Source organism: Nuphar pumila, chromosome 16, assembly GCF_984573655.1.
Source record: "Nuphar pumila chromosome 16, dmNupPumi1.hap1.1, whole genome shotgun sequence".
Lineage (NCBI taxonomy): Eukaryota > Viridiplantae > Streptophyta > Magnoliopsida > Nymphaeales > Nymphaeaceae > Nuphar > Nuphar pumila.
In genome coordinates, this window is record NC_143264.1 from 26,397,741 (window position 1) to 26,424,837 (window position 27,097).

Genomic DNA, 27,097 nt, shown 5'->3' on the forward strand with positions numbered 1-27,097 from the left:
TGAAAAACCGTGAAAAACTCAATTAGCACTTATCATTTTGCACCTACCCATTAGGTAAATATTGGAATGTACGAAGCTAATGAGTATAAATCACTTTTTTTTCAAAAAAATACTGATTTTTTTTGTAGATTAAATGTTATGGACATGGTTTGTTTAGTAGGAAACTTGTTTTGAATCATGTGATTATGACAATTAATTAGGTTTTTAAAAGGGTTTAAAAATCAACTGCTCACAATGTGTCAAAATTTCATAACTCAAAAAATCGCATTTTTATATCACAAAAGCACGATCCAAAGCTTGATCCTTACCGCACAAACCATGCTAAACACATCTGTGTGGTTAAATTGAGTGGATACAACTTGCACCTATGATTTCTACCTCATTAGTTATGTAGTTTCATTAGTAGCCAATATTTATATATATATATATATATATATATATATATATATATATATATATATATATATATATATATATATATATATATATATATAGAGAGAGAGAGAGAGAGAGAGAGAGTTTATATTTGGTACTAATGAAGGTACGGGACTATTGAGTTAGAAATCATAGTTACATTCATTAGTACCAAATATTCAACCTACAAAATAAAATACTCAAAATGGTTTATTCCAAGTTTTTTTTTCCTTAAATTATGATTATGATCATACAGATATCATCTAAGTCTTGATTTTATATTGATTGGCTTTAAATCATCCAATTTTAGCACGTGCAAAAGTTTAAAAAAACAACAGTCCAATTTTTTAAATAAATTTTCAAGGCTCAAATTTTCAAAATTTTTTATGGAGAAAACATTATCCAAGTGTTTATTCCTAGCAAATTGACCATGTCAAACATATCTATGGACTTAAAATCATGAAAAAATGTCGAAATTCTATTTTAATTTATTTGCATGTTCCCATAGACCAGTACGAAGTCTGAAAGCTGTATGGATAGTGAGCTCCACAATGAAGTCTTCTCAGAATTAAGAACCCAAAGTTAAGGCTGGTAAACGAGCTGAATGGGATGAGCTTGAAGTGTTCAAACTTGGCTTATTCTTGTGGAGAGCCAAGCCAAGTTCAGGTTTGCGATGAGTTCAAGTTAAAATGATTTGAGTTCAAGCTGTCCATGTTTATAAAAAAAAATACATTGCTTTAGAGCCAGAAGAAAAAGGATTACAAAAAAGTACAGGTAAAATATATCTAGAATATATTTCTTACTACCTAACAAGCTTAGACATTCGAGCTGAGCCGAACCGACTAGCATTTATTTATATTCAGCTTGCAGAGACTATTCTAAGAGTTTGAACTAACTCTTTATGAATCAAACATGAGCCGGGCCATGAGCAGCTTGGCTTGTTTTCCAGCCCTACCCAAAATCTCTGGCCCCATCCCTAGGTCAAGCATATGGAATTGGTAGCCTAGTCAACATACATAAAAGTATCATCGTGTACAAACCTTAAATGACAATCTGTTCTGTAAGCATTAAAGCTTTTGGGCAGACATTGGATTCAGAGAAAAGAGGTCCAGATGCCCTTTCCAATGATTCCTATGCTCTCATCAAACAGATTTTTCCCATCTGTTAGTTGACCAGCAACAGTAGGATTTCCACAAATAACTACTGCTTTCCACCATGTTAGAGGACCTTTTCTCTAGTCACCTTTGCCTTCCCAAGGACAAAGTGCATGATTTGCAGTGTGGTCTAGGTCCATCCATAACACAAAATCCAAACACAGCCTTAGGGCTCGTTTGCATGTCACAGAAAATGGCAGATTTTTGTCGAAATGCATAGGTGCCCGTGCCATTTCCATAGGCCCCACATGTAACACAAACATGGGAGCTGCTTTCAACGCCTAAAACAGCTCTCATTTTACATGCTGGACCCCTTCCAAGGATTCAGTTCCCGTGAGGGTGGTCCGATTTCTATTCCATGGAATGTCCTCTGTGACATGCAAAAGGACCCTTATTGTTAGCAAAGAAAATTATTCCACCATGGTCAACAAACACAACCAAATATATTCCTAAGCAAGGCTGAAAGACTCATCAAGGTTGAAATGCTTGGAACTTTCTTAAAATTTTCTATGGTTCAAATGCTTGGAACTTCTAGTACCTTTTTCTTGTTAAAATTATCTGTCGTCATTGGGAGGAAATGAATTGTGTTACTGAAGTCAATGTAGGAATCAAAAGATATGGCAGTGAAAGTTGTAGATAATTTCCATTTTCTAATTCATCAAAATATATTCCTAATAAAAAATTTGAAAAGTTCCAACTCTCTCTCTCATAAACACCCACAGATCTTTTTTTTTAATTTAAAGGCAAGCTGGGGTTAGGCAGACCCCCACCAGTTATTATTCAACGTACCACTGGGGTTTTGAACCTTCAACGGAGCCCCCGTTGGTCCACAGAAAGCAAGATTACAAGCACCCATTCCCCACCGCAGGACACATAAGGAAAAGGAGAAGGAAATCTACCACATAAAATGCTTCCAATGGTTGGCAACAATGACCAGAAGAGAAGTCCGGTTCATTTACTTTGTATGGGCAAGGGGCAATGCAAACAAATGCCCCTCCACAGCCATCCTTTTCCCCATGAAGAGGTGGGTCTGAATTCGGAACCAATTATCATGCAGGTAGACCTCGGATCCGAACCCGGGTAGACCTCGGATCATTAATGGCAGTGAGCTAGAGATATAGAAGAAGCACAATCATTTCTTTCAAATACTGAAGGATACATTGAGAATTTTCATGATGTAGCATTACTATACATATTCATCCTTACACAACAAAGCTAACCCCACCATCCTCCTACTGTCTACTTCTCATTGATACAAGGACCCTTTCCTAAACAATTGCTCAACTAAAATCTAGGCCAAATTTACAATGTGTATGTTCATAAACCATGCAACTGCCGCCTTCTTGTTCTGCCTCCTGTCAACAGACTGCAAGTGACGGTGATCTGTTTCAGGACAATGAAAATTTTGCATGTCTTGATTGCCATGCCCACAGCAAGAGATCAAGAATACGACCGCACCAACCCAAAATTATAGAAGGATTTGGACCTGAAGAGGTTTCCAAACAGAAACCTGGTGCTAGATTCTTGAAGAGGAGATTTCAAACAGGCAGAGTTGTCTTTCACTTTAAGTATGGTTTGTCCGATCGCTAACCGGATATCATCAATTGTCTTTGTATCAACAGGGTGTCCAGAGGCACCACATACGTAGAAAGTGTTGACTGCTTTACCACCTTTGGTTGTTACTTCTGCTCTAATGACAGATAAGCTGTTCTCACGGAAAATTCGTGTGACATCGGACAGCAGACCAACTCTGTCGGCAGTGCATAACTCGAGCTTCAGTCCCTGAAAATGCCATGACCTTTTTGAAGTGACGATTGTAAAAGTAATTAATGATCTACTGACTAGAACAGCTACTATAGTATATACAGCCAAGATGATTTCCTTATCCTCTCTCACAATAAAAAAGAAGAGAGATCTGCTAGCTACACTATCAAGAATGGTAACTTATATAGCTTGACACAAGTATCAGTAGCGTTAAACAGCAAACTGTGATGATTTAAACAAAGAGAATAAAGGAACAAATACATTAACCAAGACTTCTAGATCTGAAATCTCAGTAGCAGATATTCTATGATCTTTTCAAATCAATTACTACATAAACATTCATCAGTGATGTCCTAAACTATTTTATGCTCTTCTAAATTAATTTAAATCTTTAGTTATTTTAAGCAATCCAAAATAAGCTAAACTTGAAAATTCCTGAGAATCTAAATACACAGAAAATGTCAAAATTTTGTTGAGTATGTAAGAGTTTTCCCTTCTACCCTGTTTGTCATATGGGCATTGAAATTAAGGATTCATTTTTAACAAGTGAAATATTAAAAAGGATGTATCTAGGATATTTGACAACTTGGGATCTATTAATAAATAGCTCCATAGCTTCCTAAACTACAGTTCAAAATGGTCAACTTCCTGTCAGGTTCAATCCAAAATAAGATGACAAAACCACAATCCCTTATTGAGAATGAAAATAAGTGTATATTACTAATAGAGGCAAGCAGTCATAGAGTCATAGACCAAAAGAATTACTGAAATCTTTGAAATAATAGACCTCTGAAACTCTTCTCTCTATTGCTGCTTCCAGACACTGGATCACACGCTGTCTTTCAGCTTCTGAGTTCACTGGGGACCCATCTATATGACGAATGTAGTATTCCTTCAAGGCAAAAAAAAAAAGTTTTACACATCAGATGATTTCTACTATTTGGAGAAGATAACGAATTTCTTTTGACAAATAACAAAAGCCAGGAAAAAATCACTTGGCAGATTCAAATATTCTGCCAACTTTCTGTCTGTTGAACTACATTTAGAAGTGCTATAAAATACCAGGGAGCATGAAGGCTACCAGACAATATACCTGATAAGCTTCTGCCGTTTCAGCATCAACATTTGCATGAAAAACCACATATTGCATATCTGTCAAAGTGCACACAGTATCAAAAAGAAGCTTTGGCCGATCCTTGCAGCGAATTGTGACCACTGAATAATCCTTCTCAGTGCAATCTATAACAGTCACCTGAGGCCTGAGTTTGTCATCCTCATCACCTCTTTCATAGTCACGATCAGCAAACATCATCTGGTGCAGCCTCCTCTCTGTGTGAGTATGACCCAAAGAAACGACTGTGCTTGCTCCCCTGTTTTTGTTGTTACCTTTCAATACATTGCACAGAAGCTCCTTGATATTAGAAAGCCTTTTGGGGTCTATAATAGCCAAACCAGTTGCTTCATCAGTTACGTGCATCACTGCTGCAGCTCTAGTGTTATGGGTCCAGAGCTCAGCATTCACCACATTGCATTTGAGGTCGGCAAGGACAGCACAAACTTCTGAGAGCAACCCTGGCCTATCAGTGCCTGTTAACTCAATTGATGTGTACTCGCTCGAGGGTTGAATGCCAATTGACCTTCTCATTGCAGGCGTGCAAGAAGAATCCGCTCCTAGAGACTGCACAGTATAGTTTCCCCAATGTCAGACTCTTAGCTTAAGACCAAAAAAATCACAATGCCACCAACTTCCCTTTAGTTTCCTTTTCGGATAGCAAACATCAGAATTGAAACCAAGTTAGCTTGGTTATTATAGCAACTCCATTTGAGGCATAGAGTTAACAGAAACCAACTATTTCACATATTCTGAACCATTCGGAAAGCATTCAGAGTATGCCAAGCTCGTGCAAAGTTGATGAGGCTTCTTAACCAATACAAGTTCAATTTGAACTAAGGGGTCATGGTCATGCTGACAATTTATATGAAGGTCAGTGGACTCGTTAAAGTACATTCACTCACTTGAACTAGAAGAAGGCTAACTCCAGTATTTCATGAACCAGCAGGTCCCTATCAACTAGAAATTCATTAATGTCTGGATATATGCAGAAGTCATTTAAGTCGATCATGAGTTGGTTCACAGCATACAACCTTGATTCTGCGCTATAACTAGAGGAATAAGAAGCCAGCAGAAACTCAAATAAGGTATGCAGTTTACAGATGAAGACGATAACATCAACAAGAAAACTGGTTGCGAATATTCAGCAAAGCCTCACATATAACTCTAAAATTACATCTGGACACCTTCCAAAAAGGTTGAAAATACAGACAAACTGAAAACATTTAAAGCACTAGTTATAGGTAAGTGTTCAAAACTAAGGAACTTTAGCAACATAAAGAATAGGCAAAGAGGTTTGAAGAAATAACACAGACAAACAAAATTTGAAGCCCAAAAATGCACATAGAGTGTACCTTGCGAATGCAATCCAAAATCTTCTCATCTCTGAGTTTTTTTCCTTCTCGATCGGTCACATTAAAAACTTCAACAAAAGAAAACAAAGAAACCATCAGAACTAGGAAACTCACATAAAACTGGGGCATATCTTAAATATTACAAAAACACAAAATATCCAAAAAAAAAAGTGTCTCATATCAGATAAACTGATAAAGCCAAAAATGATATTTAGAGAAGATGGTATCTCGAAATACTGAAAAATAGGATTTTTACATCAATTTGAACAACTAACAGAAACCAAATAATTAACTTTTCACCCATGGGTGTCTCAAATGATATTAGAAAATAAACAAAAGAGAAAAAAGCCTTACCATCCATGAACCACCCTCCATCTGAAGAAATATAGGCCTTTGTTATGATCAGATTTAAATCAGTGAGAATTTGCACAACTTCGAGAAGTATGCCATGCTTGTTTGCACTGTCAACCTACATCACAATTTTTTAATTAAAAAAAAAAACTCACAAGTTTCAAAATTGTGAAGAGAAATGTAGAAGAAAAATAATTGAATTTTTAATACTCACCCTTATAACCGTTGCGGTCTTGCATGACTCGTTATCAATTACCACCCTAACGTATAAAAAAAGAGGAGAGAAAACAGAGTTAGAGCTTAGCGGTTTTCCGGGGGCCGGTAAACCAGAAACAGGGGTAACGCACCTGGGAGGATTCATTCTCCTAACCAATTTCTCGTATTCGTCCTCCATATTCCAAGAAACGTCCATATATGCCTCTGAATCCCCTATAGGAGGTAACTTCTTATTACGAAGAAATCCTCCTCTTCTTCTTTTTTTTTTGAAAGAAGCAAGAAAAATCTATTTTGGTGCAAGGAAACCACTACCAAAAACCAGTAGTGCGTGGAAATTAGCAAACGAAGAAATAACGCGTACCCATCTGAGACCAAAGGAGAAAGAATCTCTCTCTCTCTCTCTCTCTCTCTCTCTCTCTCTCTCTCTCTCTCTAGCATAAGTAGGAGGCAGATTGAATTGCCATCTTAAGACAACAGGCTAGGGTGAGGGAGTGTGTCCACATCCCAAATTTTCCTCCGAATTCCAACTGTTACTCTCTCTCATATGTTAGGACTTAGGAGGCAGTTTGAGTTGCCATCTTACGAAATACGAAAGGTCGGGGAGAGAGGGGAAGTGTAGACAATTTATCTCTCTTTTGCCCACCTATTTTCCTCTTAGATTTGCATCTCTCTCTCTCTCTCTCTCTCTCTCTCTCTCTGAAGAATTAGTCTTTCTAACTCTAAAAAGTTGTCAACATGTGGGGGCCAGCGTTGCATATGAAGTCTTAATAATCTCCTCCTGGCCTTTGACTGCTCATTACCTTCCTAGTTTTCTTTCCTCCCTCGACCTAACTTTGTTGTTTCCCGTCCATGTTACGACTACCTGCCTATAAGGGCTCCACACAACACAGTTGGCTAAGGGGATCAGTTTAAGGCTTTCCAGTTGTAAGACATCATCTGTAATGTGTCTCTTGCCGAAAGGTTGAAACTAATTAATGAAAAACTATTTTTGATGATCAGAGTGTCTTGAAGTTTTACATCAGGATCATGGTCAAAGTGGCACCTCTCAACCCTTTAACAAAACATTTGAACCATAACGGTGGTCTCTAATTAGAAAAAAAAATTGCTTATCTATGTAAAATACCAAACTGGAATTCATAGCAAGCAACTAACTCGTTCAAAGCCATTATTATGTTGTTCAAAGCTCGCAACATCTCAATAGCAAGGAGATTCACATAAATATTTTGTGAACCTCACAAAATCCTCATAAAAGAATTTGTGAACATGGCATGTTGAATTCTAACAAAGGAGATTTTTATATCAAATGTTCACGAGGTTTGCAAGCCCTATGCAAACCTTTTAGAATTAAAAAAAAAAATAGCTTGACAAGTTCACTTGATACATTACACCAGTCTTGAGTCTTGACATTCACACAAATATCATGCGAACCTTTTTTAACTAAAAATTCTCTTAAAGTATAGCCGTATTCACAAATATTTGTTGTAAATGTTTTTATGTTTACATGTTTACTAACTAATTGTAAGTTCACATCACACATTTACGAACGTCATGACCTTCACGCAGATAGCATGCGAACTAACAACAGAGCCAAGATTCTAAACAAGGTTGTGCATAAATAAAAAGAAAAAAAATGATTACTAATAAACTATATTCATTCATGACATTAATAAAAAATACAAACCAAATAAAATCATTAATCCTACAAGCTTCATAAATTATGTATTTATGCTAAATGATAAAAAAAACCTAATAGTATAACAAAAATTAAATTAAGCAATATTCATGAATTTATGCTTAGTGGTAATTATAAACTAAAATCACAACTAAACATTTGTTATTCTAAAAAAATCAAATCAAAATCCTAATTCCTATAAACATTACATATTATGCATTTATGTTAATCGATAAAAAACAATAATATTCTAACCAAAATCAAATCATGTAATATTCATAGATTCATGCTTAATAGTAATTTTAAAAAAAAAACTTAAAAGCATCTTATGTTATTATAGAAAAATCAAATCAAAGCCCTAATTTCTACAAACATCACAATTATACATTCATGCTAATTGATAAAAAAAACTCGTAATATTCTAACCAAAATAAAATTATGCAATATTCATGGATTCATGCCAAATGATAATTAGAAAAAAAAACATAAAAAAACCATAAATCCAACGAACACAAAAAATTATGCATTTATGTTAATTAATAAAAAACTTTAATATTCTAACCAAAATCAAATTGCATAATATTCATCTATTTGTGCTTAATGGTAATTTGTTGAGAGGGTGTTGCATGTTCTCTCTGAAACACGTATTGTAGCTACAGTGCGTGTTCCGGGGTCCCGACTGAGCATCATGTGGCGTTGTACACCTCTCTGCAGGATGTACAATGGTGTACAGCGCACCCGTACACCCGACTGAGTGTCACACGACGCTCAGTCAAGACCCCAAAACACACACTGTAGCTACTGTGTGTGTTCCCGGGGGGAACATATAACCTACCTCCAATAAAAACACACGCACAAAAAACCTTAGAACCATAAACTAACCATTTACATCATTTTAAAAACACCATATCAACACCCTAAATCTTAACAAACATCATTCATAAATATGCTAATTAAAAAAACTTTAAATTAAATATTTATATTTTTGACAAACCAAAATAAAAAAACTTAAATTCTAACAAAAACAAAGATTTAAGGGTTTGATAGCCAAAACTAAGCATTCATTAATGAAATCATGTTTAATGATAATTGAAAAAAAAACACAAAAAGACCCTAAAACCCTAATTATATGCATATTCATGTCATTTGAAAAAACTCAAATCAACACCCAAAGTCCTAAAAAAAATCATAGATTTCATCTAATTAAAAAAGTCCCTAATATTTTAACCAAAATCAAGCATTCATTACTCATGTCTAATGCTAATTGAAAAAAAAAAACTTAAACCCTAACTAAACATTCATAGTATTTACAATAAAAAAACTATATCAAAAACTTAAACCCTAACAATACATTATGCTAATTGAAAAATAAAATAAAATTAAAACCCTATCAAGCCTTTTGAAAAAAAAGTTTGAAAAGAAGGATACTCAATGTCTCAGTCACTGAGGCTAAAGTGTGCTAGAAAGGCCTCTAAATAGCAAACGACCATAACCAATCCAAAAAAGTTAAGAGAGAAAGTGAGAACCTCGGGGGGGGGGGGGTGCACAGCTATTGCTGCCATCGGATAACGGATGTGCCACAGGAGTTGCAGACATATGAGAGAATTGGAGTGGAGAGAGAGAGAGAGAGAGAGAGAAGTGAGTTGGGATATAGAGGGGTAGTGCATGGGTGGGGTCTAGGTGTGCACACCCTAACCCAATTTTATATATAGTCAAGGTAGGCACTAGCTACCCACCCAAAAGGGTCAGAGCGAGGATTGCCCACATTGATCCAAACCCCTTTATTGGGGAATTTGAGGTCAGGGTGGGCACATTCCCACCTTAGCCCCAATGTGGCTCCGCCCCTGATGCGAACCTTCTTTAACTAAAAACTTGCTTAAAGTCTACACTTACATTTGTGTGTTTTAAACCTCCTTACCTTTGCTCTTTTTTATCCATAAATAAAGGAGGTTCGCATGTTATGTGCGCGAGGGTTGGGACATCCACAAATGTGTGACGCGAACCTACAATCAGAAAACATGCGAAGGTAAAAACGCTCACAACACATGTTTGCGAAAGTCATGACACATTTACAAACATACATTCAGACTTTATGTGAGTGTTAATGGAATGAGATTTGCATGGTATGTGCACAAAGGTCATGATGTCTGTAAATGTTTAACGCGAACCTGTGGAGCTCAAAGCAGAAAATGTGCAAAGTTTAGGGGTATTCACAACATAGATTTGCAAAGGTCGTACATATATTTATGAATGTATGTCTTGACTTTAAGCAAATTTTTAGTCAAAGAAGGTTCGCATGATGTCTCCACGAATATCAAAAGATGCATGAATTTGATATGTCAAGCTGAAACTTCTCAATTCTAAAGGATTCACATAGGGATTGTAAACCTCAAAATATGCACGCATTTGATATGTGAATCTCATTTGTTGGGATTCAACTTAGCCAGGTTTGCAAATTCTTTTATGTGAATTTTATCAGATCCATGAAATGTTCATGTAAATCTCCTTTTTATTGAGATGTTGTGACCTTCGGACGACGTGGGTATCTATTGCACAAACATTAGCAGGTTTTCTTATGCAAAGGATAAAAATATCCTAAAAAAATTGAGAATCAAATTTTTTGATGTGGGGATGATTTCAAGAAATTGGGAGGCATTGCAAAGATTGTGTTATTTTACAAGGTGATCATGCATATAATTCAGGGTTTATTAACATTTAAATATGCATGATTTTATGAAATAATGTTTAAAAAACCCAATTTTATGTTAGTTTTTGAGTAAATGTGCTAAAATGATTTAAAAATAGAAAATGCATGAAAAATAGTTTTATTTTTACATTTTTATACATATTTTAGTTTTCGTTATAAGTAGTTTAGTTTTAGTTTGCAATTAAAAATGAAATAAAAAATAATAATATAGAAAAATATTTTTTCATTTTAAGTGTTTGTTTTGTTTAGAAAAGAAAAATTAGTAGAATAGTTTTTTTTAGTTTCTTTATAAATAAGTTTTGATTTTTGAAAACTTTATAATAAACTAGTTTACATAGTTTTTGTCTTTTTTTATTGAAAAAAAATATAAAATAACCAATCCGTTTACACGGTTTGGGTTTTCTTGGAAAAAAATTGAGATAATAATAAACCGGCTGAACCGGTTTGAATTTTAAAAAAATAAATAAACAAACCGGCTTGAACCGGTTTGCATCTGTAACAAACCGGTTCAAACCGGTATGTTGTTTTTAAAACCCCAAAAGCAGAAAAAAAAGGGGCGCCTCCTCTCATTCACGGCTGAAGCCGTCTTTCCCCTTTTCCCCATTATTCCCTCTCTTCTCTCTTCCCTCCACCATTGCCGGTGGCTACCTTTTTCCCTAATTTCTCCTTCTTCCTCTTCCTCTTCTTCTTTCCAGCCGGCGGCAGTGGTGGAAGCTTCTTATTCCGGCGATGGCAGTGGTGGTGGAGGTCGCCACAACACCTCTTCCCTCAGGTTCACGGTGAGTGCTGAGTATCCTTCTTCTCCTACTTCTTCTTCTTTTTCATCCGATTTCTTCTTTCTTCATCATCTCCGATTCATCTTCTTCTTCTTTTTCTTCCGATCTTCTTCATCCTCTGTATCTTCTTCTTTCTCTTCTTCCTCCGATTCTTCTTCTTCTTCCTCCGATCTTCATCTTCTATTTCTTTTTCAGCTTCTTCTTCATCTTCATCTTCTTCTTTATGTTCCTGTTATTTCTGCAAAACGAAAATTAAATAAAAAACTGAAAAACGAAAATGAAAAACAAAACTAAATAGTTCTGTGTTATGTTTAGATTTTCCTGTTTTTGCCGATTTGCCTAATTTTTGTTTAGTGTTTGATTTTCAGCTTATTTCATTCCTTGAATTTCCTATTATATATCTGATTTTTAGTTTTTTTTTCTTGTATGCATTTAATTCCCTGTGTGATGTTTTGATTGTCCTGTTTTGCATATTTTCATAATTTTTGTTTGATTCCTGTTTTGTTGTTTTAGTTTAGCAAATTCATTACTAGTATAAATTTCAGTTCAGTAAATATTTCTTTCTAACTTTGGTTTTAGTTCAGTATTTTCTGCTTTGATTATGCATTAACTTCTTGTTTGATTTCTTAACTTTGAATTCTTGTTTTGCCTAATAGGTTTAATCTCTTGTTTTTTTAATTTCTAATTTTCCTGTTTTTTTTTCGTCCATTCAAATTACTGTTTGTTGAATTTTAGAATTCCTGTTTTTTTTAGTTTATATTTCATGTTCTATCATAATTCCATTTCCTGTTTTTTTTAGTTAAGCATTCGGTTCATTAATTTTCTATTTTGCTGTTTTGACTTTCTAGTTTTGCATTTTCTGATTTCTTTAATGATGTCTTTTGTTTGTTTTATAGTTTGTCTTCTTGTTTTCATTTGATTGAATTTCATGTTTTTAATTGATTGTATTTCCTGTTTGTCAATACCGAATTTGTGTCTATTTCGTTTCTTGTAATTGTATGTTTTGTACTATCATGTTTTCAACATAATTAGTTGCTTAGCTTCTGTAATTTGTTTTGTTTGTTTTTGTTCATTTTGAGATTCCTGTTTGATTCAATTCTGTAATAAATTCTGTGTAAATTCTTGTTGTTCATTAGTTCCTTATTATCTTAGTTGTTTTCTTTTAAGTCATTTCATGTTTGCTTTTATTCTTGTAGCAGTCATTTTCTAATTCCTTGTCTAGTATACATGTTATCTCTTCTATAGATCTGGTACTGCTCGTGTTCATTTGAATTGTGCAGGATAGCACAGACTGGAGCGGAAGCGATTATGTGACACGAAGTACGAAGAATAAAGCGTCTTTTTGCTTTTATTTTTAGAAATAGGAATTTTAATTGGGTTTGTAAATATTGCACTTTACGCCCTCTGCGAAGGGTATTCATTTGCTGTAATAGTTAGTTGTTTTACTTTTCTTGAACATTTTACATTTCAAATAATTCAGTAATAAAGGTTAGTTTAGACTTGTGTGTTTGAATACAACATATTCCCGTTCTCTGAGTTCGACCCGGTCTCATCCACTAGTGAGAACCGGTTTTTATTATTTGATGTCTGGTTTTCACATGTTTTTCATTTAAAAATCTTTTCAAAATTACAACGATTTAAAAGAAGACATCAAATTTTTGGCGCCGTTGCCGGGGAACGGTGTAATATTAGTATTCGCTTTATTGCCTAGTGTTTGTGTGCATTTAGGTTTAGAACCACGTATGTGCATATCTTAGAGATGAGCTTACTTTTCTGCACAGCCCACCTATTAGGATCCCCTTAGAGGTGACTGTGTACGATTGGTACCGTACACATAGATTTCATATTTCTTTGCATAATCTCTGTTATGTGTAACTGCGTGGTGTTTGTTTAGTTTTTGTTGTTTTTAGTTTACTCGCTTTGTGGTTTTGCGTGGTTTGGCCGCTTAGTGCGTTAGTTAGGTAGAAAACCCAAAGTTAGGACGTGTGCTACACCGGTCTACTCCAAGGTGTACGCAATGGCTGACGATCATCAATTGATCTGTCCTTTGAGGGAGTACTTCATGCCAAATACGTATACTCCCACCTCCTGCATCACGAGACCTGATGTAGGAGCGAGCCATTTTGAGATTAAGGCCAGTGTGATTCAAATGTTACCTTCGTTTTATGGCCTTAGCAATGAGGACCCATATCGTCATCTCGACGAATTCCTTGAGATTTACTCGACTGTGCGAATCAATAATTTTGGAGAAGATGCTATGAGGTTAACTTTGTTTCCGTTCTCTCTCAAAGATAAAGCCAAGCACTGGTTAAAATTTCTTGAGACGGTTCATATTACTACTTGGGAAGGAATGCAAAGAGAATTTTTAAAAAAATATTTCCCAATTAGTAAGACGAACCAGTTTCGTAAAGCTATAACCAGTTTTTCTCAAATTGAGGGAGAACAATTTCACGAGTCTTGGAAGAGATTAAAAGATCTTCTCCGCAAGTGTCCCCATCACCAGGTGCCTCGTTGGCAGTTGGTGCAGTATTTTTATGACGGGCTTACTGAAAAGCATCGTCAAATGGTTGATTCGTCTTGTGGGGGCACTTTTATGCTCAAGAGTGAAGATGAGGCGTGGTCTCTATTTGAGACCTTGAGTGAAAACACGATGCATCATACCTTGTCTTTACGGCTCGATAGGACTACATCTCTGTCTAGTGGTCCTAGGAAAGTTGGGATTTCCGAAGTTGGGTCCGAGTTAGAATTGCGTACCAAGGTTGACCAGTTGACTAGGAAGTTAGATCAATTTCTAGCCAATTCTTCGAGAAGTCCAGTAGAAAGAGTGTGTGAGCTATGTGCTAGCCCTGCACACTGTGTTACAGATTGTCCGGCAGCACCATTATATCCTGAATTCGTTCAGGAGCAGGTGAATGTTGCCCAAGGTTTCGCTAAACCCATGCCCGATTCATTTACATCCTCATATAACTCAGGTTGGAGAAACCAGTTTATTTCCCCATCCCATCAGCCCTCCCAGACACAGTATAGACCCAGTAACCCTTCACAAGGTTACTCGCATCCTATATTTCCACAGGTTCATCCCCAGTATTGTCTACCTTCTCCTCAGGAGCCCATTCCAAGATCATCATTTCAAGAGAAGATGTTAGAAGCTTTTTCTGATATCAAGGCCACTTTGTGTTCCCATACGCAGTCAATAGCCAAGCTAGAGACTCAAATGGGACAGTTAGCTCAGACATTGAGTAGACAAAATCAAGGGAACCTTCATAGTCAGTCTGTTGTCACATCCAAGGGAGAGGATTCCATGTTATTTGACTTGCAACCTACTTCACATCATGAGCAAGTCAAATCTGTTACATCCCTTCAGTATGGGAAGGCGTATCCCTCTACTCAGGAATCGACTCATGAACCTCATATCAATTCTACTGACGAGTCGATCTCCATGATACCTCAACAGAAGGGGCCTTACTCACAGCATACATTTTCATCATATAAAGCCCCATTTTCTCAGCCTTTAGGATCACCAATTTTTAGTAAGCAAGAGGTGCAGATGCAGAAGGTGCTTGATCAAGTCAAGCCTGATCATATTCACCACTTGTATGAAGTAGCATTGATTGATACTCGGTCGGCCCTAGACTCTCGATTCTTGACCAGTCTCTCAGATGAGACTAATCTCTGTTCTTCAAGTCGAGAGAGTTATGATCCTACAGTTAGAGGTAGACGGGATGGAAACACAGTGCGTAGTGTCACAGATGACACTCTTTTCTTCATAGAGCCCAGTTGAGTCTGACTTCATGTCCATTGATCTCATGGACGATGAAGGTTTTTCCAGGGATCCGTCTGGCTGGGGACGTGAAACTTAGCGCTTTATGGGAGGCAACCCATATCTTGTATATTATTAGATTTGCTTAGAATTTATAGATTTTATTTTGTTTTTATTTTTTAGTTTTATTCATGAGTTTTTCATGTTGTTTTTGTTTCATTCATGAGTTTTATGTTTTGTCATGTATACATTGCATTCATTACATTCATAGAACGTGCATTTTTAATTCATGTCAGGTCATTCTACTCTTTTCCCTCATTTATTTCTCTCATGTGCATTCACTTAGTTTCATTCAAGTATGGGGGAGTGCCACTGGGACAGTGTCATTCAAGCATGGGAGAGGGTGTAGTTTGCACACCTTGATATTTCTGTTTACGTTCTTGCACATGTTTACACATCTCTCATGAAAAGTAGATTTTTAAAGAAAGAGTTTAAACTTATATGAATGTTATTTCAAATCTGATGTTTTTAGAGGATTTTTAAGCCCCATGAATTTTTTTTTCTGACATAGATCTAAAAATTATGGTTGTTTATGCGGATTTCGAGGAAATGATGATAGATACATGTTAAAGTTTATTTTGAATCATAAATATGAATATGCACAGTTTTATTTTTGAAAAACTAAGCAAATGAACAAAAGCGTAAAAAATGAGCTCAAAAGTGAAAAAAAGCATGTGTTAGGTTGTTTGGATAATTCCACAATCCTTAGTAGATGGAACTTAGATGTAAGTTGAAACTTTTAATTCCATTTTTGAAAAGGAGAGTGGAAAACTTCGTGATCCTAAGTAACTGAGAACAGATACAAGTTGAAATGTTTGACTCTCATGTTATAAAGGTGAATGAAGGAAGTCACTTTTATGTCTTAGTTGATATCTTTTGATATGTATTGAAAAAAGTATAGAAGATATTGACATTGCACAAGGCATAAAAGCAGACCACACGCAAGCTATAAGAGGGAAATAACTGCGCAAAAAGAAAAAGCGTGAAAAGAAAAAAAAAAGAGAGAGAGAAAAGAGCTTAAAATGCTTAGAAGTGTGATTGAGAAAACCTGTGCAGAAAACATATGAGTGAGGATAAGTAAATAATAATATGTTTTTATTGGATTTTCTAAGAATAAAACATAAATAATTGTGATATTTAGAAAAGTGAAAGAAATTCTTTTTCTGTGGTAGTGCATAAAAGACTCTAATTATATTTCGATTTTGAAATAATAGGAAATATTTGTGAAAACAAAGTCTTTAATTACCTACTGCTTATGAGGATGTGTAATATTATGCATACATGACAGAGATGTTTGTGGGTAGCATCACTGCAAACCCTCACGAGACCTTACTCATCCACTGGGTAACCCAGGGGTTGAAAGGGCTTGTTGCATGAGCTAAATGCAACCGTGATTCCTACGAAAGTGAGTTACGTGATAGTTTGATTTCTTGCATTTTTCTAGTTTGCTTGAGGACTAGCAAAACATAAGCATGGGGGTATTTGATCATGCATATAATTCAGGGTTTATTAACATTTAAATATGCATGATTTTATGAAATAATGTTTAAAAAACCCAATTTTATGTTAGTTTTTGAGTAAATGTGCTAAAATGATTTAAAAATAGAAAATGCATGAAAAATAGTTTTATTTTTACATTTTTATACATATTTTAGTTTTCGTTATAAGTAGTTTAGTTTTAGTTTGCAATTAAAAATGAAATAAAAAATAATAATATAGAAAAATATTTTTTCATTTTAAGTGTTTGTTTTGTTTAGAAAAGAAAAATTAGTAGAATAGTTTTTTTTTAGTTTCTTTATAAATAAGTTTTGATTTTTGAAAACTTTATAATAAACTAGTTTACATAGTTTTTGTTTTTTTTTATTGAAAAAAAATATAAAATAACCAATCCGTTTACACGGTTTGGGTTTTCTTGGAAAAAAATTGAGATAATAATAAACCGGCTGAACCGGTTTGAATTTTAAAAAAATAAATAAACAAACCGGCTTGAACCGGTTTGCATCTGTAACAAATCGGTTCAAACCGGTATGTTGTTTTTAAAACCCCAAAAGCAGAAAAAAAAGGGGCGCCTCCTCTCATTCACGGCTGAAGCCGTCTTTCCCCTTTTCCCCATTATTCCCTCTCTTCTCTCTTCCCTCCACCATTGCCGGTGGCTACCTTTTTCCCTAATTTCTCCTTCTTCCTCTTCCTCTTCCTCTTCTTCTTTCCAGCCGGCGGCAGTGGTGGAAGCTTCTTATTCCGGCGATGGCAGTGGTGGTGGAGGTCGCCACAACACCTCTTCCCTCAGATTCACGGTGAGTGCTGAGTATCCTTCTTCTCCTACTTCTTCTTCTTCTTCATCCGATTTCTTCTTTCTTCATCATCTCCGATTCATCTTCTTCTTCTTTTTCTTCTGATCTTCTTCATCCTCTGTATCTTCTTCTTTCTCTTCTTCCTCCGATTCTTCTTCTTCTTCCTCCGATCTTCATCTTCTATTTCTTCTTCAGCTTCTTCTTCATCTTCATCTTCTTCTTTATGTTCCTGTTATTTCTGCAAAACGAAAATTAAATAAAAAACTGAAAAACGAAAATGAAAAACAAAACTAAATAGTTCTGTGTTATGTTTAGATTTTCCTGTTTTTGCCGATTTGCCTAATTTTTGTTTAGTGTTTGATTTTTAGCTTATTTCATTCCTTGAATTTCCTATTATACATCTGATTTTTAGTTTTTTTTTCTTGTATGCATTTAATTCCCTGTGTGATGTTTTGATTGTCCTGTTTTGCATATTTTCATAATTTTTGTTCGATTCCTGTTTTGTTGTTTTAGTTTAGCAAATTCATTACTAGTATAAATTTCAGTTCAGTAAATATTTCTTTCTAACTTTGGTTTTAGTTCAGTATTTTCTGCTTTGATTATGCATTAACTTCTTGTTTGATTTCTTAACTTTGAATTCTTGTTTTGCCTAATAGGTTTAATCTCTTGTTTTTTTAATTTCTAATTTTCCTGTTTTTTTTTCGTCCATTCAAATTACTGTTTGTTGAATTTTAGAATTCCTGTTTTTTTTAGTTTATATTTCATGTTCTATCATAATTCCATTTCCTGTTTTTTTTAGTTAAGCATTCGGTTCATTAATTTTCTATTTTGCTGTTTTGACTTTCTAGTTTTGCATTTTCTGATTTCTTTAATGATGTCTTTTGTTTGTTTTATAGTTTGTCTTCTTGTTTTCATTTGATTGAATTTCATGTTTTTAATTGATTGTATTTCCTGTTTGTCAATACCGAATTTGTGTCTATTTCGTTTCTTGTAATTGTATGTTTTGTACTATCATGTTTTCAACATAATTAGTTGCTTAGCTTCTGTAATTTGTTTTGTTTGTTTTTGTTCATTTTGAGATTCCTGTTTGATTCAATTCTGTAATAAATTATGTGTAAATTCCTGTTGTTCATTAGTTCCTTATTATCTTAGTTGTTTTCTTTTAAGTCATTTCATGTTTGCTTTTATTCTTGTAGCAGTCATTTTCTAATTCCTTGTCTAGTATACATGTTATTTCTTCTATAGATCTGGTACTGCTCGTGTTCATTTGAATTGTGCAGGATAGCACAGACTGGAGCGGAAGCGATTATGTGACACGAAGTACGAAGAATAAAGCGTCTTTTTGCTTTTATTTTTAGAAATAGGAATTTTAATTGGGTTTGTAAATATTGCACTTTACGCCCTCTGCGAAGGGTATTCATTTGCTGTAATAGTTAGTTGTTTTACTTTTCTTGAACATTTTACATTTCAAATAATTCAGTAATAAAGGTTAGTTTAGACTTGTGTGTTTGAATACAACATATTCTCGTTCCCTGAGTTCGACCCGGTCTCATCCACTAGTGAGAACCGGTTTTTATTATTTGATGTCTGGTTTTCACATGTTTTTCATTTAAAAATCTTTTCAAAATTACAACGATTTAAAAGAAGACATCACAAGGACAATGCAATTATTTTCTATTATTATTATTATACAATTAAGTATTATTACAAAAAAAAAACCATACTATTCATGAAATTTGGTGCATTCATGCAAATACCTACTAATTCCTCAAAATTCTCTGCCTGTCCAAAAACACTAATTTTTTATTTTTCTTGGATCATTTTACCCTTATGGGTATTTTGCGTGGACTTGCGGCATTCATAGTAGGATTACGTGAATATCCTACCCAAAGTGAATTAGTACTTTTATGAGGAATACTAGCAAATGTCTAGAGGTCAATGTATCTTTAGTACACATCTTCCCTATGATGTTAGATGTTTCACAAATAATGTTTGACTTTACACTTTTATGATATCCATAGCTTGTTTAAGCTAATGTTAAATGTTGTAAATATAATGATTTAGTACTTAAGGGGCTCTTCTTTATAAGGTTTTAGTGCAAATGTCAGTAGGTACAAACAAAATAAATGGGAATCACTTTTTTTTTTGTGGATCTCATTCTTTAATTTGAGTGTGTCGGTTAGTGTATATTTAATGTGCATCTCTTCAAAGATATTCACAGCTTATTTTGGTTGATCATAAGATATGATCGATGTACTTGATTTTATAGGGATCAGCTCTTGAAGTGTTCGATTCCAACACACAGGTAGGTTTAGGTTTTTATAAGGTTTGAAAAAATCAACAGTCCAAAATCTTTCTAAATTTTCTAGGCTCCAAATATCATTTTTCTCATATTACCCAAGTGTGGATTCCTGATAAAACGACTATGTGCATCACATGTATGAAGTCGAAACTACTAAAAAAACAACAGAAAAGTTGAAAAACCCGTTTAGCATATTTGATTTAGCACAATGTATTACCCTATATATTTATATATTTATATGTGTGTGTTCTTTGTTGTATACCCAGCTTCGACCTTGTGGCAAGAGACGTCACCAGTGGGTTTCGAACTTGTGACATCCTGTCAACTTGGTGACTAGAAGCAGTGCATTGGGAGGCCACGCTCAAATCTAAGGTAATAAAACAACGTATCTCAATTTCTTCATTAGAGATCTAATATTCAAATTTGAAAAAAAAAAAATCATTGACGGTAGCTTTCCAGAGGGCTACAAACAAAAGGAAGAAGATGAGGGGAACTCTAAATCTTGGCTACCACAAAATGCCTAACTACAGAAAAACTATACAAATGATAATGTGATGATGACAACTCAAAGCATGCAATCCCAAAGCGTTAGCCTTGTCATTTTTTTTGTACTTTCAAAGCTACCACGGACCCACAGAAAAAACCATAACTTGTGGCCATTACTTCTAAAAACTGGTTTTTGGTGTCAGCTGGTCAGCAATGACCCGATTCGATCTGCACCAAATTCAGTAAGGTTAAAGTTTGGTAACAAAGGAAGGGATCCGGACTAACTATTCGGTCTGGTCCTGTCAGGTCCTATTCCCATTATGGCTGGACACAGCCCGATATGGTTCTTGGGTATCCGGACCAATTAGGGTCGAGCTCGGGCCTCATGTAGAAGACCCAACCTGAATAATGTTGGGCACCCTGCCTGACTCGGGCCCTTATTATATATATATATATATATATATATATATATATATATATATATACTCAGGTTGGGCTTGTATCTTACAAATCAGGCTCATATTGAGTCAGGCCCTGGTCTAAACCCAATGTGGGTGAGCATTTCAACTTAAAAAAGGAATGTTAGAAATTCACCAAAGATATTATGAAGTTGGAGATTATAAAAGTGCTCACAAAGGGAGGAACATCTAAGCGTTTTTTACTTTAGCCTCTACAAATTCATCAAATGAAGATTAGTCCGTATGGAAAAAAAAAAGTTGGAGAAATAAGGCCCTTCCAAAAATTATAAAATGGGGACCTTCATTGATCACAAAAAACAAATCGGGCAACTCTTAACTCATGTGAGTATGATTCAATCCAACAAAAACACAAACACAAATGTATATATTCGGTGGGTTTCGAGCTCACTCTTAATACTCGAGCTCGAAAAATCTGAGCCTGGCAGCTCTCGGCGGCCATGATTCGCTTCAGGCTTGTCAGGTCTTATCGGGAGCGTCACGACTAGAAGGAATGAGTGAGGCTGACTTCATTCAATCCATAAATGGATATATTGACTCTTCCGGAAACAAGTCAACCTCAAAGACGGTTGATTCCAAGGGCGGTGGGTGGGGAAGGAAAGGGCCCACCACTATAGCAGCAGGTCCCCGTTGTCTAAGAAAAGCTCTTGTACTTGACGAGCACACAATCCGTTTTGCTAGGAGTGACGACCCGTTTGGAAGAACGAAGAAAAGCTTGCTGTGAGGCCTTCATTTACGCTACCTATATCGGTGGTGGAGGATAAAATCCATCCCGGACGGGGATGGAGGCGGGGGTGGAGGATAAAATCTTGAGGCGGGGCGGGGGTGGAGACCTTGTCCCCCGCCCCGCCCCACTGCCATCCCTAATTTCTAGTACTTTTTTTTTGCAAGTCCGACCATGCATGGTGAATTTGCTAGGAATCAACTGTTGAATCTTGTAATTTTTTATGAAAAAAATATAAATTTTGAATGCTTGAATATTTATGAAGATCGAAGCCTTTGATTTTAAAGTCTTAAAGAATCTTTGCTTATGCATCATAATCCGATGAATCAAGAGAGATGGTCGCTATAAAACAGATCAAAGAAACCATGAAAATTATGGTTCGCACAATGGTTCTTATATTTTCAATTCTGACCCGCCAATTAACGTATGTAATTTTAATGCAAAAAAAAGTATGAAAAATATTATTTTACCGGGTATAAATTGGGTTTTGTTTATCTAATTCTTATTAGACTCGACTATGGTTTTCTCTTTGTTAAATTCAAACTCGAGTGCAAACCCGGTATCAGCACCTGTTAGTTGAAATTCAAGTCCAAACCCGCCAACCCTATCTGAGGTCCGATCTGTTGATACCGCTGACTCTCAGGAGCACCAAGAATTCATTTTATAACTAAAATATCCTTACTATGAAAAGCAAGAGCATGGTTTAAAAAAAAACTCGCCAGGTTGACCGGGTGAGACAGTTGAGTCAGCCTGAATCGCCCAATCACTGGGTCAAAAATCATGTGTGACCCGGCTTTAACAAAACTCGACCCAGTCATGGGCTGACAAAGCCAAGTGCATATATATAATTATGTATATTATATGAAATATAATATAATATTATGTATATTATATATAAAAATATAATTATACATGTATTAATATAATTCTATATTAAATATATTATAAAAAATATCATATAATGTATATTATATATAATATAATAAGAAAATACTATAAAATATATATAATATGTGTATTTTATATAAATTTTAAAGTTAACACGATCCGATAGAATCACCTAATTAACCCGACCGAGTCACGAGTCAGTCAAGGACGAACCCAGTGACGAGTCACCGGGTTTTAACACATTGAGACTGTCAATAGGATTATAAGACAGGCTAACTGTAGTGGCATTTTTGTAATTAATATGAGTCAAAGAGGATCATCGTGACCAACGAGCTTTGCCTAAAAAGTCCAAAACTGAAAATCTTTGCGTATCGACCTCGTAACAACAACGCATCATTAGACCTAGACCTAGGCCGAGGGGGGGGGGCTCGTCGCCAATTGAAAAAATGAGCAGGGGCAAATTCGTAACCTTATCGGGCAAGCGGGCTAAGAGTTTTAATGTCAACGACTGATGCGAGCGTGTAGTACGGCGCTCGTGCCTTCGTCCTGTCATTCCCACGTGCAGATGCCCGCGGCGCCGCTCATGGAACCAATGTTTTATCTACACGTGGCGATACTGCTCTTCCATGTCGAATCGTAAGCGGATCGACTATCTTTGAATTGAACCGGATCGGTTTCTTGACTAACTTCGTGAAATAGTTACAACCACTGTTATCGGAATCGGTTTTTTCAAACAAACCAAGATCGGTATGAATTAAATCGAGTCAAATTGATTTGAATTGGAATATTAGAAGAAACAGTTGTTTCTGAAAAAATAAAAATAAAAATCTATCTAATTTAAGCTTAATAAGTAATCCATATCCATAGGTCTGAATTGGCAAACAAACTCATATCCATATCCGGTTTCATGAAGTAATCCAAACATGCTAAACCGGTTAAGCTTTACTTGTTGTTAGACTTGAACTCATTCTAATTTAAGCTTAATAAGTAATCCAAACATGCAAATGTCTTTGTTTTTTATGCTTTTGGCCCGAAAAACGTTGTCTTTATCTTTTTTTTTAAAAAAAGTCTGTCTTTATTAAATCATCAGTGGTGTTTCATGCCATTCCAAACCTCAAGACACTTATTTTGTCTTCATGATCTCATTTGATAAGACTATTATTTGGGTCGGGTTTCAACTATGACTTTTGTCCGTATCCAACCATATCTGACACTACCTGAGTATTCTATATGTATTTTTAATTAAAAAGCACACTCTAATTACTTAAATTAAGTATATGCACTCAGATTAGAATCTTTTCTTTATGTGATACAACGTGAACCCGAACCTGACTGTATGTTACATGGTTAGATTTGGGGAACCCAAATGGGTCGAACCTTGAAGTTAGGCTCAGGTTTAACAGGTAAAGACTTGGCTGAGCCACCATTAGAGAATGCTTCAAGCCTTGATTTGGACCCAGATAAGTAGGGCGTAGCCTAAGGATGCAAGAAGTTGTATATGGAATGGATCATGCTAGACCTTAATCCAAATCCAAAACTGAAATAGATCCGCAGAATTGAATATGGAATCTTAGCTTTATATCATAATACTGGTTAATCATACAACTAAAAGAAGTTGATTGAACCAGTCAGTGTGTTGACCCCTAAATTGGATATGGAATCAGGTGATCAATTAAAATACGGGCACGTCTACTTTTATAACTTTGGTTTGCCAGAATATAACGAGCCACTTGCGGTCAAACAATTAAATCTGCGATCACGTGACGAATCACCAAACTAATCGGCGATTAAGAATATAGTATTTGGGAAATGCCCACACCGAGTAGGGGCGTCAACGGGTCGGGTTTGGTTCAGACTCAGGTAGAACCAGACTTGGACCCGATTTTCAGGTATGGCATTGGGTTTGGACTCGAGTATAATCGGGTCCACTATAAGAGAAACCATACCCAGACCCGATAAGAACTAAATGAACCAAACTCGGACCATGCCCGATAAAATAATAATTTTTATCATTTTTACATTGAAAAATTACAGGTCTTAATTGGAACCTGAGTCGGGGCCCCCCGGTCTGGTATAAAATTTTACAAACTATACCCGGATCCATATATTAATCAAACTTTCAAATCTGGACACGAGTCTTAATCGGGTATTATTATTGATCACCATACCCGGACCCTATAGGGTTTTGTCCGGGTCGGGTCAGGGTAAAAACGACCCGTTGACATACCCACGACAGAGGCTCCCACGCTACATGTGAAGCCTGTGGCAGTCGCTGAATCGTGGCGAGGAATTAAAATTCCTCGCCGGCAACCGATATGGATGCCTCGTGAGCCCTGACTGCTTTGATCACAGCTGTCAGCCACTGAGAAGGAGAGATCCACCTAACGAAAGAGGGGCCCAAGGCCTTTTTTACAAAGCTGGTTCGCCACGTCAGTCGTCCACGACATCCAGCTGATTACCCCCCAATGAACATATTCCGTAGTTTTTATGAAATGTCTAAAATGCTCTCCCGCTTTTGAAAAAATATCCTCGTGATTCTTCACATATCGGTTTGATCAATTCGGAGACGCTATTTGGGTGCGTAACTTTGGATCTCGAATTTAGTTTTCTATAGTGGGTTAGTTCCAATTGTACCTAGATCAAGATCCACTTTTGGTCACATATAGGAGTGGACCTAGATCGAGATCCAGTTATAAATAGGGTCCATTAAAAACAAAACTTTGACCTATTGTGGCCTATAAGGGTCTAGCTCAAAACTTTGACCTATTTTGACCTTTGAACTATGGCTGTCAATGAGTCGAGTTTGTTTCGGATATAGGTATCACTAGATCTAACAAAGTCGGATCCCTATGTTAAATTAAAACAACTAATTCGATACATTTGAATACGACATAAAAGGATCTCATAATCTTGAGATGATTTTGCTTGACATTACAAATCTCAAGTTAACTTATAAAGATTTGATCTAACTGTATTAGTATCTATAATTGGTTTCTTTTGTTTAATATTAACGGATAGATCCTGATCACAAGTTCTACAAGATTTTGGAACTCATAATTATGGACCGAAAACATTACTATTAGGCGTTTTTTTTTTTTCAAGTGCAAACCCCTAAGGTCCTAACTAATGAACAAAAAAAAAAGTCTGCAATTCAAATTCAGATGTAAAACTTCAAAACTAATTTGGATTTGTTTCACTAATCAAGCATGGAATGTGGTACTAAATACTATAAAATGGTAATCAATCGGTTTGCATCCCAACACGACCCGATCCGTTGACATCCCTTACACTCCCACTCAAAGGTTCAAACCGAGTTGCAACGAACCGGTTCAGAACCCGATTCGTCCAACTTACATGTTTCGGTCTTTTTTCTGGCCAAATGGAGGAAAGAGTCGCAGGCCCCGCATGTGGACATAATAAGAAGACAACGGAGGAAAACTGGGACCCACATTGTCACCTACAGCCCTGGAATCTCTGAATTGTGGGCCCCACTCGCACACAAAGTAATTCTTAAGCGTCACGATGACGTGGAGCAGCAAAACTCAGCGTCGGAACACAACGAAGAGTTTTCAACCAATGTTTGGGATCAGGACATCCTTTTACCGGTTGTCTTATTCGAGGATTTTTTTCTTTATTTTGTCTCTAACCAAAATAGGCCCACTAAGAAAATGATATGACAAAGACCTAAAATCCAACCACATTGCACAGACACGCTGAAAAACTCATAAATTTTTATTATTTTACAAAAAAATATCATTTTATTAAGACTAAAAATATTATTTATGTAAAACCCGTGAAATTTACAAAATTCTAAATGAAAAAAAAAAGGAGCAGTTATGTGAAATAGTAAGATTTTAAGTTAGGCAGTACAATTTTTATGACTTGTGGTTTCTAGAATGAAACCTGTAACAAACTCTTAAAGGTGATTTTTGGATCCGAACTTTAGCGAGATCCGATGATCCGACCCGGTTCACGAGGCCAAGTGGAGAAATCCGATGTTTTTGAGATAATAGCGTAAGATCCAAAGCACATTTATGGTGAGAGAGTACAAGTTTATAACCAACGGGTGAAAAATCCACCTGAAAATGGAAGAAGTCCATCGACAAAAAAAAAAAAACATCCAAATATGACATAAATAGAATTCTCTTGCAAAAAGTAAACACCAAGTGATGGTGTGGTGTAGTGGTAGGATGCACGGTTGTGGGGAGCCACAACCCAAGTTCAAAGCCCCGAAGTGCCTACCTAGAAATGATAAACATTATTTTTTTTCATAAAATCCGGAACAAGACTAAAGAGTTAAATACACTTTAATTCACACACTTTGCAACGAAAAATAGTGTAGCACAAGTGGTGGGGCTCATTACCCCGTAGGTTGATGACCCTGGTTCAAAACCCCTTGTGCATGGATTCTTCCTTTTTGCACAAAAAGGAGATAATGTAGGAAAAAAAAAAACTGCTATCTCATAACCACCTCTCACCAAAAACGTGTGGGAGTTGGTTTGAACTCCACTTTTTTCAAGAAATAAGGAAAATCCCACCAAATGGGGGAGGGTACCAATAAAGCAAACAACAAAAGTAGTTAGAGAAACT

The 27,097-nt window shown here is 35.8% G+C and overlaps 1 protein-coding gene across 1 annotated transcript; it reads right to left on the reverse strand.

Annotated features, from left to right (window-relative positions):
- Positions 1-2,686: 2,686 nt before the first annotated feature.
- Positions 2,687-6,948, reverse strand: LOC149813116 (ACT domain-containing protein ACR4-like). Its single transcript, XM_089991267.1, has 7 exons — positions 6,497-6,948; positions 6,364-6,409; positions 6,153-6,267; positions 5,799-5,866; positions 4,426-5,010; positions 4,120-4,224; positions 2,687-3,350 (listed from the first exon to the last, which is right to left on the reverse strand). Exons 1-7 carry the CDS (start codon positions 6,559-6,561, stop codon positions 3,009-3,011), a joined length of 1,326 nt encoding a protein of 441 aa, XP_089847393.1. The 5' UTR covers positions 6,562-6,948; the 3' UTR covers positions 2,687-3,008.
- Between the last annotated feature and the right edge of the window lie 20,149 nt (positions 6,949-27,097).